General features: G+C 45.5%; 1 protein-coding gene across 3 annotated transcripts in view; it reads left to right on the top strand.

The window, feature by feature from the left end:
• Positions 1-13,443, top strand: part of zgc:66433 (uncharacterized protein LOC321250 homolog) — a 183,733-nt gene extending 170,290 nt beyond the window's left edge. For all 3 annotated transcript variants that reach the window (XM_038775639.1, XM_038775638.1, XM_038775640.1), the window contains exons 9-12: positions 1,206-2,795; positions 5,509-5,660; positions 10,318-10,444; positions 12,733-13,443. In XM_038775639.1, coding sequence (XP_038631567.1) covers positions 1,206-2,795; positions 5,509-5,660; positions 10,318-10,444; positions 12,733-12,899 — 2,036 coding nt within the window. In that variant the 3' untranslated portion in view covers positions 12,900-13,443. The remainder of the gene's footprint in view (positions 1-1,205; positions 2,796-5,508; positions 5,661-10,317; positions 10,445-12,732) is intronic.
• Positions 13,444-14,418: the final 975 nt, after the last annotated feature.

The following is a 14,418-nucleotide window of genomic DNA, read 5'->3' on the forward strand; positions in this document are numbered from 1 at the left end:
ATTATTAATATCATTCAGTATAGACAAGGCACAATTTTCTGCCTCTTCCGGCCTTCAGGATGTTCCAGTTCCGCCTAAAGTGACCATCCCACAGAGCGGGTTCCCCGGAGGCAGGGCGGGAAAGATGCGCACATCCCCATTCACTTAGTGGAAGACCCTACCGGCAACCAGTAACGGAGTCACGTCCGTCGCCAGAAAACATGAAACACGGGGCCAGAAAATCAGGGCCAAGGTCTCTCAAAATCATACAGTACTGAAGGAGGCCACTTGGTCCAGCATGCCAGTACTAGCTCTTTGAAAGAACTATTCTATCAGTCCACTCCTCCGCTCTTTCCCAAACCCCTGTAAATATTTCCGTTTCCACCTGTATGTCAAACTCTTAAAGTTCCTTTGATTCTTCTTCTATTATCCTTTCAGGCAGTGCTTCCCAGATCATAAAACCTCCGCTGTGTGTGAAAAAGTAACCTGTCTTCATCTCGCCTCAGGCACTTTCCCAATCTTCTGAAATCTGGACCCTCTGGTTGCCAATCCTCCTGCTAGTTTCTCCCTTTCAGACCTGGAAAAACACCTCTTAATTTTGAACATCTCTATCAAAACTACCCTTAACCTTCTTTGTTCCAAGGAGAACAATCTCAATTTATTTAATCTCGGCATTTAACAATTTACTGAAATCTGGTTTTATAATTGGTTGCATGTTTCCACTTCTGATTTATCAGACGCTGAGGTAATATATGTTTGATGAACAACGAGGGAATCTACAACTGGTCCAGTAAGAACTAATGCTTTCATATATATTATGGGCAGGAGTTTTCACCCACCCCGCAGTATGTTTTGTGGCGATGGAGGCCGCCCGCCATTGGCTGGTGGTGGAATCTACCGGACCCGCTGCTGTCAACGGGGTTTCCCCATTGTTCCCACCCTCCGTCGGGAAACCACGGGGGTGGGGGGGGGGGGGGGGGTTGCTGTTTGCAAGACTGGAAGTTCCATCCTATGGGAACAGCTGGAACATTCCAGCCTATGTAAATGAACTACCTTTAACGTATAAAATAGCATACATCCAAATAAGCCAACACCTGAACAAATGGGCTTTCCAAACCTGAGATGGTGGTACGTTCAACGTTTAAATTTAAACTGTTGCATGTCCTTTGTTAACATTGTTAAGTGAGGTTCAATAGATTTCCTCTTTTTTTCTTTCCATGTAACAGATCTGTTAGCACAAGGTGGTGACTCAAAACCTGCAACAAATGGAGAGGAGTTTGCAGAAAACCTTTCTCAGAGTTCCAAAATGCTTGAGGTTTCTTATAGTCATAGTCCAGAGCTTGAAGGCACCTGTGATGGAAAATCTAAAGGTCAGAATGGAGATGTGTTGCCAAATCTTCCAATGCAAGTAACATTTGATTCCGAAAAGGTCACAACCTCTGAAAATGCACATGATTCTGAGAAGTTTCCCAACATTCAAGGATTGTCACGGGGAACGTTACCGATGCACGAAAAGGATTTCAACTCAACTTCCGTAAAATCCTGTATGGAGGATAAAGAAGACACTGAATATTCCTCTCCCATGCCACCAATGGCCATTTCTGAATCAATGGAATGTTCGGAGAAAAACTATCAGGACAAGGACGGTGAAAATGCCACATTTGAAAACACTGGGGATTTACTTCCCCCCAGTGCCGACAAACCTCCAACAGAGGAAGGGATCTCAGTTGCAATGCACACAGAGGGAAATGCAAAGGGAAATTCTCCAAACACAATGCAACACAGCCCAACGTCTGAACGAATGAAGGGGGAAAGTTCTGTTGCTCCTTCTGGTGTGACATCATTCAAAGAGAAGGAGGGACAGGAAGAAAATATTTCGACAGATGGATCAATAACTGGAGGAGCAGGTGTCAAGAGCTTATTAAATCACAGGGCAGAATACGAACAAACTTCAAGCGATGAGTTGATAGACAATATTGGATTTACATCAGACATTCCATACGAAGATTTAATAATTCATTATGACCCTTCCACTCCACAATTACTTTGCAGTCAGGGGCAGGCTGAGCTTTCAACACCTGGTGAACCATTACAAAAAGATAACAGGCTTGTTAATCAAGGTTCCATCAAATTCTCAATCGCATCTGCTTGGCAGAGGTCCCTGTTGGAGGCCAATAGAAAGAATGAATGTTTGGACACAGACAGTAGTCCCTTGACAGCACAACAGTCTGAGAATTATGAAACCATAGCTGAAGAGAATGGCAATGAAGTATTATCCAGTCAAAATCTGGAAAGTTCCAGCAAATACCAACGGTTTCTTAATCAGCCATTGAAGATGAAATCGAATAGCACTGAGTCAACTTCTGCTGACAATTCATGTCTCCAGAATGTTGTAAATCAGGAAACAAAGACTGGATTAAATACCAAAGAAAATCCATTTGGTGTCAAACTCAGGAGAATCTCTCCTCTTCACAAATTCTCCTCTGAAGGTAACGTTGAACAGAAAGTAGCTGACGGCCAGCAGTCTATGGGAATAATACCATGTACGGGAACGCAGACTCCAGTGCCTGAGGTTAGTGATGCTGGAGCCAGGGGACAGGCAGAGGCTGCCTCGATGAGCAGAATGGAGAAGGACTTCGGTAAACGTGCAACCAAGTTATCGCCAGAGAGTCACAAATTGAGATATCGACCGGCAGGGAAAGCTGATTCCGTGGATGCTTCAACAGAGTTTGCAACGCAAGAAAAATACAGCACGGCGCGAGGAAAAAGTGAAAGAAAGGAGAGTCAAACCCAACTAGACTTCGGGCCAGCATCAGGTATGGAACATGAGTTTGTCTTCAACTATCATGGGGGGGATTCTCTAATTCCACGGCAGAATGTCCACGCCGCCGTAAACGCCGTCGCATTTTACGACAGTGTGAACAGGCCGACCCGATGACTAATTCTGGCCCACAAAAGGGGCTAGCACGGCATTGGAGCGGTTCACGCCGCTCCAGGTGCTGATCCCGGCCCGAACAGGGGGCAGCGGGATCCACGCATGCGCAGTGGCACCGGCGTCAACGCGTGCATGCGCAGTGCCTTCCTTCAATGCACCGGCCCCGCGCAACATGGCGCGGAAGAAAGGAGGCCCCCAGCCAGAGAGGCCGGCCCGCCGATAGGTGGGCCCCGATCGCAGGCCAGGCCACATCGGAGGCCCCCCCTGGGGTCGGACCCCCCCCATCCCCCCCTCCCAACCCTTCCACGACGAGTTCCCGCCGGCTGAGAACCGGTGGCGGTGGGACTTGGCGTTTTCACGGCGGCCTCTCGGCCCCGAGAATCGGCGGCACCAACTGTGTAGAGCAGTCCCCGACTGGCGCCACGCCGGCGCCAATGATGCCAATGCCCCGCTCTGCAGAGAATCCCGTGCCAGCGTCGGGACGGTGTGGCGTGATTCTCGCCGGTTGCGGGTATTCTCCAGCCCGGCCCCGGGCTGAGAGACTCCCGCCACATGTGTTTTGCTCTATTTTTTAAGATTAATGAAGATTGGACTGATGGCTCGATAATGATCACCGACTGTTTCACCCTGTTGCCACTGAGAAGTAAATGACACTGAGGTGGCATTGTGTGATTTATTGATGGTTATGATACTTACACAGCCACAGTGAGCCAGCTCTACACTTGCTTCATTTAGCTCTGTTAGAATGGGGTAGCAGTGGCATTATCACTGGGTGAGTAACTCAGAGATTCAGGGTAATGCTCTGTGGACCAGGGTTTGAAACTCACTACAGTAGGTGGTGGAATTGGAATTTAAGTTCAATAAAAATCCAGAATTAAAAGTGTAATGATGATCATGAAGCATTGTTGATTGTCATAAAAAGCTTATGCCCTTCCATCATGAGGTCAGAAGTGGGAATGTTTGCTGATGATTGCACAATGTTCAGCACCATTCACGACTTCTCAGATACTGAAGCAGTCCATGTCCAAATGCAGAAAGGCCTGGACAGTGTCCAGGTTTGGGCTGACAAGTGGCAAGTAACATTTGCAGCACACAAGTGCCAGGTAACGACTATTTACTACAATAGCAACTTGATATTCAATGGCACTACCATCACGGTGTCCCCCACTATCAACATGCTGGGGACGCCATTAACCAGAAATTGCACTAGCCATGTAATTACCATGGTTACAGGAGGAGGTCAGAGGCGAAGAATCCGGTGGCGAGTCACTTACCTCCTGACCCCTTAAAGCATGACCACCACCTACAAGGAACAAGTCAGGAGTGTGATGGAATAATCTCCACTTTCCTGGATGAATGCAGCTCCAACAACACTCAAGAAACTCAATACCATCCAGGACTAAGCAGCCCATGTGATTGGAACCCATATAAACATTAACCTCCATCACCGATGCATAGTGGCTGCAGCGTGTACCATCTACAAGATGCACTGCCAGAACTCACCAAGCCTTCTTAGACAACACCTTCCAAACCCATGACCGCTACCATCTAGGCAGCAGACACATGGGAACATCACCACCTGGAAGCTCCCCTCCAAACCATCCATTATCGTGACTTGGAAATATATCACTATCCCTTCACTGTCACTGGGTCAAAATCCTGGAACTCCCTCCCTAACAGCACTGTGGATACACATACACCACATGGACTGCAGTGGTTCAAGAAGTCAGCTCAGCACCTCATTTACAAGGGTAGTTGGGGATGGGAAATAAATGCTGGCCTAGCACAATGGGCTGAACAGTTGGCTTGTAATACAGAACAAGCCCAGCAGCACGGGTACCAGCCTCCCCGAACAGGCGCCAGAATGTGGCGACTAGGGGCTTTTCACAGTAACTTCATTGAAGCCTACTCGTGACAATATGTGATCATTATTCTTATTAATAATATTATTATTGTATGGGAAAACCCAGCAAGGCAACTGGTGGGCTGCCTTATCCCACCAGAGTCAAAAAATTCCGTCCGTCATCTCCACACTTGTCTCTCCAAACACCTTCGTACTTTTAAGCATCTCTGTTAGGTCATTGTAACAATGCACTTCCGGAGACTTCATGAGTGAACAACAAAGTATTTATTCACCAGGATCCACAACAGAATGTTTGCTGCTGTTCTGGAATGCCTCTACCAAAGAGAACTCCTCCCCCTGGGATGGTTCACCACTCTGAGTCCCGATTGGTCATCCGGATCAGGTGACTCTTACTCTGCTGTGTTCCCCTTAAAGGGACAATCACCAAAGTCACCCTCAATTTCCTTTTTCCTCAAGAGAATGTGAAGTTAGCCATTAATTACCACAAAATTATCAAATGCATAAACGAAATAACTGGGGTCTCCCAACTTTCATTTGTGTATTACCTGTAAAAACAAGCCAAATGAGAATAGCCTTCCAGTGAGCCTCTGACTAAAACCAATCCTAGCACTGACCGAATCAACTGTCTATAGATGTAACTATCTTTTACTCTGTGGAAAAGATCTATGATTGCACAAATCTGTTACACAGGGAGAGAGAGACTAACTGCCTGCCAATTTTACCACAACAGACAATGCAAGCACTGGAATCGGCACATCGGAGCCAGTCTGGGTCTCCATGGCGAGACAGAAACAGAAAGGCTTCCACGGCCAGTATCCAGACACACAGAACGGAACCCAGCCCTTGGAGAACAAGTTTGTGGCTCAAATGGATGTAAAAAAGGTAACGTTCCTTTCATTCAATTGTTGGTATATTTGTATTGGCAGTCCATTTATGATTAATAAACGTTGTACATTTGAAGAGCAAGTTTTTCGTGGAAATCCATTCATCCCATCCATCTTCAGGGACCAATTATCATGAATTCAGCATTCAACTGCTCTATACTGATCCCAAGCATTATTTTCTGCTGCTCTAGCTGGAAGTCAGTCCCATGAGTTGATCAGTCCTAATATTGTATATATTTTTTAATAATCTTTATTGTCACAAGTAGGCTTACATTAACACTGCAATGAGGTTACTGTGAAAATCCCCTAGTTGCCACATTCCGGCGCCTGTTCGGGTACACAGAGGGAGAATTCAGAATGCCCAATATACCTAACAAGCACGTCTTTCGGGACTTGTGGGAGGAAATCGGAGCACCCGGAGGAAACCCACACAGACACGGAGAGTACGTGCAGACTCCACACAGCCACACAGACAGTGACATAAGCCGGGAATCGAACCTGGGACCCTGGAGCTCTGAAGTAACATTGCGAACCACTGTGCTACCGTGCCACCCATGAAGATGAATTTCCTGGCATCAGCCATAAATTCTCATTCCCAAGATGGATTTCTTGTCCTATTGTCAGGGCTAGGTTTGAAGCAATATTTCCCATTCGCCTTTTCTTGTAGCTTGCCTCAGGAATGCTTCCTGTTTCAATGATGAGAAGTGGACCACAATGCTCAAGAAGGCTGGCTACATGTGGAACATAGTCATTCAATCGTTCCGAACTTGAACTACATCTGCCACCCATTTTCCCAATCTGACAGCCTTTTTCCCACTCCAGCTCCTCAGATATGTATGCAAATGGTACAGTAAACGCCATTGGCACATCATTAATGGGCCTGACTCGGCAGTCTCCAGGTCTTCCGCGATGCTCCGTCTCTGTCAGGAGGAATTACCAAATGCGGGGTTAATTTGTGGTATTTCAAATTGGGGCACAGGCACCATGGTCGCTGAGGGAAAGAGAAAGGGTACAAAAAGTGGCAAACATCGTTATTGTGTGCTGACCGTTGTGCCTCTGGCTGGGGGGCATCTGCGAGGTCCGGGAAGGGGTGGTGGGTGGGTGAGTATGGGGGGTGGCCAGGAAGTGGGCCGTGGGGTTGGGGTGTACGAGCACGGACCACCATTGCCACAACCTGCATGGCAGCCATCCTTCTGCGCATGTCTCTGATTATCCATTGTGAATTTAGCACCATGGGCCGTATGGGTGCTTCCCCAGATCACCCCCCTAGGTACCCTCTGGCCCCAGCCAACGCATGAACGGGATGGGCGTGCTCCAGCACAACCAGTGCCATCATCTTTGCTGGGATGAGCGTCGGCGTGCATTGGACTTGCTTGGGTTCTATGTGGCGCCAGTGATAGCCATTAATGGGACTTAAATTGCTCCCGATTCAGTCCCTTACTCTCCCAAATGGAGAATTCCACTGCATGTCTGTGCATATACATGTGTACATACATCTATTGGTGTGTATGTGTTTGTATAAAAATCTGTGTACATATGTGTGTACATGCAGCACGGTAGCATAGTAGTTAACACTATGGCTTCACAGTGCCAAGGTTCCAGGTTGGATTCCCGGCTTGGGTCACTGTCTGTGCGGAGTCTGCACGTTCTCCCCGTGTCTGCGTGGGTTTTGTCCGGGTGCTCCGGTTTCCCCCCACAAGTCCCGAAAGACGTGCTTGTTAGGTGTATTGGACATTCAGAATTCTCCCTCTGTGTACCCGAACAGGCGCCAGAATGCGGCGACTAGGGGCTTTCCACAGTAACTTCATTGCAGTGTTGATGTAAGCCTGCTTGTGACATTAAATATTATTATTAAGCAGGGTGTTTGTAAAGCCTTTCTGCAACTTTTAATTTCAACAACTTTGAATGTAAATATCATCCATAAAGTTTTCTTGCTCTTAATGTAATTGTTACTCGTACAACTGTGTTAAAGAAGCTGAAACTGATCCAAATGATAGCATTTGAAGAAAAGGTGAACTATTGGAGGATCAGATTGAACAATGTATCACAAACATTCACAGCAGTATCAAAAAAGACCGGTTGTGTTAAACTCCAGAAATATGAACTGCATGGTGTTTTCTCTTCATGAATTATGCTTTCATTTTACATTTTGCTTCTGTAATGTTCACATCCAATATTATTCAAGGTTAAAGCTGCATAAGAATATTGTAAATACCCTATATACACACAATAGATATGTTGAATTAAAAATGTATTTGTTTATAATCTGTCACACTCGAGGAATATCACATTTATTTCAAGATAGCTTTCTGCAATAAATTCAGACTAAGCTTCCGCATTTCATTTGCAGAAGTGACTTTTATTGATTCGTGTATCCATACAGTTGACATATTGTGAATTAAACAGCCTGAAGCTTTAGTGACTTTTTAAATGTGGCACTAGTATTAATTTTCTGACACATTCCGCAAGTCAACAAATTGTTCATAATCAGTGAAAACACCAGGAACACATTTGGGTCGTGCAATGGCGCAACATACTTCCTAATACCTGTGATAAATCACAGGATCGGAGACTTTTTAACCTAAATCTGAAATATTAAACCAGGATCATTTTAACCTTATTGCAGTGGAGATGGAGAAATACGAGTGATTTAATGTGAAGTTCAGGTAAAAGGTTTGGGCTCTACCTCTTGATCTAATAATTAAATGAATTGCCTCTGAATCATGGTGCCGGTGTTGAATTGCTTTAACACAGGGAAAAAACTGAACTGAGATCCATAATATGATTGGTAGATCAACTGGATTTGTACATTTACAAAACGTATTGAAATTTAATGGATTATTATGTGGACAATGTTTGAATGTGTCTGTGTGTATAAGAAGGCTTGACTGATAAATCGGGAAGGATTACGTCGGATTTTACAAAATCAAAACAGACCATTTGCCCAGTTGGTCCAATTTGATGTTTATGCCTCTTGTCACGTCCTGTAGACTGGCCAATATGAATGATGCACTACAGAACAGATACTTTCAAGTTTAAATGATTTATTATGGAACAACTGCGTGGTAAAGATAACTGGAATAAATAAATAACTAACTACTAACACAAACTAACTATTCTAGAGCTACTGCAAAATACGTCGTTCCACCAACACAACTTACTCCCAACTGCCTCAAGGCACAGAGCCGCATGGTGGACTTAAACTGCCACAATGCCACCTGCTGGTCGGAGGTCGTGTATACTATTATATACAGAATTACTTTATGCATAACATCACATCCCACATCTTCTAACTCCATCAACATATCCTCTATTTTTTTCCTCCCTTGTGTTTATCCAGTTTTCCCTGAAATGCTATTTGATGTTTTGGGTATGCTGGGTCTGCGAGGACTGCGTTTGCTGCAGCAGTGAGAGAGACAGGCTTCCAACACTTGAAGAAATGCTACTCTATTTTATTGAACTCTTAACTATTAAACATACTTTAACTGTGGGTTAACACTATGCTGAGTTGACTGGAGACCTGAGGCTAACCTGACCAGACTATCTTACTACCACATGGTGGATGTTCGTTGTTGCTCACCGGCTCTGACTGTCTCAGAGGCTGGATCCCAGGAGAGCGGTCTGTGCCCTGCCTGGTGATTGGCTGCTGTGTTCTGTGTGTTGATTGGTCATTCAGTGTGTCAATCAATGTCTGTCTGTGTACCATCATATATTGTGTGTATATTGTGACACTATTCACCTCAGCTCACCTCTCTCATATGTTACATATTTTAACCTTTCTGGGTAGATTCCCCTTATTGCCCTATTTGATTTTTTTTAATGACTACATTATAATTGATGACCTCTCGGACTAGATTTTATGGCCTTGTCCCCAGGTGTGTTTTCAGCTATGGGGTGGAGGGCACACAATTGGGCAGGTCGCTTGCGCACGCCCTTGTACCCATAATACGGTAGGTGGTTGGGCGCTGAAATCGACAGCCCACCCACCATGATGTGGTTGAGGTGGCTTCACAAACCGGAGTGACAAGGCAGTTTTTAGAACAGTTTCTGTAAAAGGAAGGCAGCATATCATTCAGGGAATGCTATGTGTGCAGTGGGACACCCTCCCCCCAACTTGCTACCCACACTTCGTTCCTCCCTGCCTGATCTCTAAAACATGCCATTTGACACCCCCTTCCCCCCACCTCACTAAGCTCCCTGACCCCTCCCAATCCAAATCCTGGGACGCAACCGGGATCCGAATTGCTGTCTTCATCCTGGGCCCGATTGCAGTCCCAGCAGCACCCACCTCTCCGTTCTGACCCTGCCGGGACCACTATAGCTGCCGGCCAATCCTGAGGGCAGGTCTTCCCTCCACTGAGGGTGCGGAGGTCCCACTCTGCCCTCATTTAGCTCGCACTCTGGTTTCTTTCAAGTCGGTCAGATTGAAACCGGCTCTTGTTAGAGGGGCGAGCAGTAGGTCCTCACCACAAACCCCCAATGAAATTCAGCCTCTGCTGTCTGACTCCACCAGAAGTGAAAACATTAGGGATTGGCTTCCTTGGAAAAGTAGCCTGAACGTTAATTTCATGTCCAGCGTTGGCAGTCATTAAAACAAATAGTTAAGGAATTGATGCATTGTCAGCCTATTCACTTTCATTTCTTTTTCCTTTTAGGAAACAACAAATCCCTTACGGGAAAAAGCTGGAAATAAGAACCCCGTACCCAATTTTCAGAACAAGGAAATGAATATCAGTGTGAAGCAGGAAGATCAATCGAAGACAAAAACTCCTCCTGGACCTGGTAAAACAAATGTTACGCAGAAATTATCAAAATGAGCAGATACAGTTGGAAATAAGGAGGTGTTGGATATAATGGCTCATTCTCTAATACTCGGACAGATTTCCGATCCCGAAGGAGACATCTCCCCTTCCCTCAGAAATGATGGTGTGATATATTTACGTACAAATGCTTAATGGGTGGGCACAGTAAGAAGTCTCACAACACCAGGTTAAAGTCCAACGTGTTTATTTGAAATCACAAGCTTTCTCCTACAGTCCAAAGATATGCGGGTTAGATGGATTGGTCATGCTAAAAGTGCCCTGAGTGTCCAGGGATGAGCAGGTTTGATAACGAGGGTAGGGCTGGGTGGATGGACCAGTGGACCTGAGTAGAGTGTTCTTGAGGAGGGTCGGTGCAGACTCAATGGAGGGAATGGCCTCCTTCTGCATTGTAGGGATTCTATGAATTCTAAAAAAAAAATCTGACTTTCACCCAAACCAGATGCTGATCTGTTTCTGGCCTAGTATAAACCAAGAATTAATAGATTAGATATAGTAGAACTGGTGCATTCTGCATGGTAATGCCTCTGCCATTTGCCAATCAGTCACCACTCTCTTCTCATACAGTATAAAGTTGTTGTTCCCTGACATTGGTATTCTTGTGATTGTCCTTATGAGTGCAAGATGAAAAACTTCAACAAGATGTCTTTTTTCAGCAATACTCAAGTTCTGTACTTCCAAAAGAACAGATGTAAATGAATGGATTTGATCAAATAGGTGGTGACGGTTTGGAACGCACTGCCTGGGAGGATGGTAGAGGCGGGTTGCCTCACATCCTTTAAAAAGTACATGGATGAGTACTTGGCACATCTTAACATTCGCGACTGTGGGCCAAGTGCAGGAAAATGGGATTAGGATTGCCAGATCAGTTGCCCTTCATGCAGCGGTGCAGACTTGATGGGCCGAAGTGCCTTTTCGGCACTGTATTTTATCTGTGATTCTGTGAAATAGCCATTGTGGAGATATGGTTGCAAGGTGACCAAGATTAGGAATTAAATATTTCAGAATACCTGATGTTTAGAAAAGATAGGCAAAATAGGAAAGGAGGGCTGGCCTTGATAATAAAGATTGAGAAAAAAACAGTAAAGAGAAAAGATCTTAGCTGAGAAAATGAAGATGTAGAATCAATGTGGATGGAGCTAGGAAATAACAAGCGGTGGGAAATACTGGTGGGAATATTTTATGGGCCCCTTAACAGTAACTGTTGGGCACAGCATAAATCAGAAAATTAGAGGTAATAAGGGCAATACAGTAATCTTCATACATACGGGACAGGCAAAATTTGCAGTAATAGTGTGATGAATGTGACCTTGGTTTAACATCACATCTTAAAGTTGGCATCTCTGATAGTACAGCAGCCCCTTGCAGCGTCAAGTTAGATTTGTGTGTTCCAGTTGTGGAGTGAGACTTGGGCCACAAATGTTTCCTCAGAGTACAGAGCCCCACTTCATGAGCCACATCTGCCACACTCAAGCAATTGCTGCCAATCAGGTTCATCGCTGCATCTTCATTTCCTTGGATAGAGTGTAAAATTATTTGTGTTGGTCAAAGTATCCATGTTGGGGAGTGAAACATTCACCACTTCTGGTGCCTAAAGTACCAATTGTTACATTGTAACAAATGTTACATTGGCTACTTACCCATCTTCTGGATGAGTTAGTAAACTAGGGTCTAAGCTGACCTCTCGAGGGTGGGGGAGGAGGGGATCATGTTGAAGATGAGCATGTTTCCCTGGTGTATAGGGTCAGTAACCTTCCCTCGATCAACATCACTAAAACAAATGACCCAATCGATATTACATTGCTGACTCTGGGAGCTTGCTGTGCGCAAATCGACCACCACATTTCCAACATTGACTACACTGCAAATTCTTTCCTGAGGTCATTAAAGGCGCTGTGTAAATACACATCTTTTCTTTCTTTCCTTATTGGGTTGGCTTTGAGGATGATTTGCCACTTTACTGCATCTGACTGACTTTCTTCAATTCTTCAGCAATCTGAGCTCCTAACATTTCAAATATTTCAAAAATGTTGAAAGTGCCTGATTAAAAAATCTTCACTGAAGGTAACTTTGGACTTGTTTCGCTTTGCCAGCCACTTGACCTTGGTGCCAACAGATTTACACCCTTTTAATTTAAATGGTTTGCTGAATAAAATTTAAATAAGTTCTGTGTGGGCTGATGAGAAGTGGGTCTATCTTGGTGCAATGTGGTTTTTGATATTGTTGACCCTTCTTTGTCACTTTCATTAGGTTCACATTTGCAGCCGAAACAACAAGCTTGCGGAATGGGGATGCGGGAGAAACGGCCAATGCCCAATGTGAAGATTGCTCCATTGGCAACTGGAGAGCCTCCATGGCTGGCCATTGCCAAGAAGAAGGCCAAAGCATGGAGTGACATGCCACAGACTGTCCAGTAAAACTTCAGCACCAAACTTAAGGCATCGAGACAACATTGCTCTTCAAAATATTTCTGAGACCCCCCCCCCCCCAACTGTGACTGGCTTCACCAGTGACACTTCGACAGCTGTGGCACAAACCACAGCCAAGAAATGACTTGGAGATGTTTGGCGGAAAAACATCTGCCTTAAACAGTGTAGAAATCTGCCTTAAAACAGTGGTGCTAGGGTGGCAGAATCATACGGGCTGTGTATTATACCGCATGCCCCATATTCAGTTCAGGCAATTTCAATAGAACCAAATATTTGGCGGTGTCGATAACGAACAGCCGAAGCAATCCCAAGTTTTGCATCCACTTCCAATTGCAATTTCACCAGCAAAGAGCATTCATATGATGTTCCTCTGTTCACTGTTCAAATGTATGCATGAAACTGCTTCAAATACATCTCTGCTAGCTTGGCAGAGCAATGAGATACTCAGCTAATGTCACCCAAAGTAATATCCAAGCTAATAACTTGAATTTATCAATTTGTATTTCTAAATAGTTCCTTATTTCTGAATTAATTTACACGTGTCTACCCCAGTGATTTAACTATGTAATCTCTTAAGTTGCTTATTGAAATTTCTGGGCACTTGGAGAATGATCTGCAAACTCAGTACAAATGCCAGCAATTCACTGCACAACAGTTCTGATGGTAACTGGAACCATTCAGAACAAAGTTTGATCTATTCGCTGATCAGGAAGCAGACTGCAAGCTCAATGGCTTGGACTTTCATTGACAAGGCCAACATTGACTGGCCATGAGATAGTGGTGTTGAGCTCCTTTCTTGAATGATTGCATTCCAGTAGGCGCACTGACAGTGCTTTTGTTCCTGTAGAAATTTGTTTCGGCCGAGTGGCTGGCTGTTCTATTTCAGAGTCAATTACGTTGATGTGTGTTGATACCCAGTAAGCTGAGCGGTGAGGTGAGCAGCGATTGATTTACAGTCCCAAAAAAAAACCTGCCTAAGGCAGCAAATATATATATATATTTATATATACAATGTGAAGTCTCGTTGGGACAACCAATATGTTGGTCCCTGACCGTCCGGGCAGACTTTTATACTATGTTCTTACAAGCCCCAGCTGGGCAGACTTCCGCCCATTAGCGGGGAAGCTCATACTCCACGAATCCCACAGAGAGATCACTCAGGATATCCCCATGGGCTTCATGGAGGTTATTACAATGTGGATCTGGGGCGGGATTTTCTCAGCCCAGGGCTGGGCCGGAGAATCCCTGCGCCCGGCGCGAATCATGCCACGCCACCCCGCCATTGGCGCCAGCGTGGTTGGCACGGTGCCGGTCGGGGGCCGCTGCCACACAGCCGGCCCACCGATTCTCGGCCCAGGATGGGCCCAGCGGCCGTCGTAAAAACGCGAAGTCCCACCAGCGCCACACCTGCTCTCAGCCGGCGGGAACTCGGCATGGAATGGTCGGGGGGGCTGCCTGTGGGGGGGGAGGGGGGGGGGGGGGGCGGCGGCACTTCGATGTGGCCAGG

The sequence above is a fragment of the Scyliorhinus canicula genome, chromosome 17 (genome assembly GCF_902713615.1).
Source record: "Scyliorhinus canicula chromosome 17, sScyCan1.1, whole genome shotgun sequence".
NCBI lineage: Eukaryota > Metazoa > Chordata > Chondrichthyes > Carcharhiniformes > Scyliorhinidae > Scyliorhinus > Scyliorhinus canicula.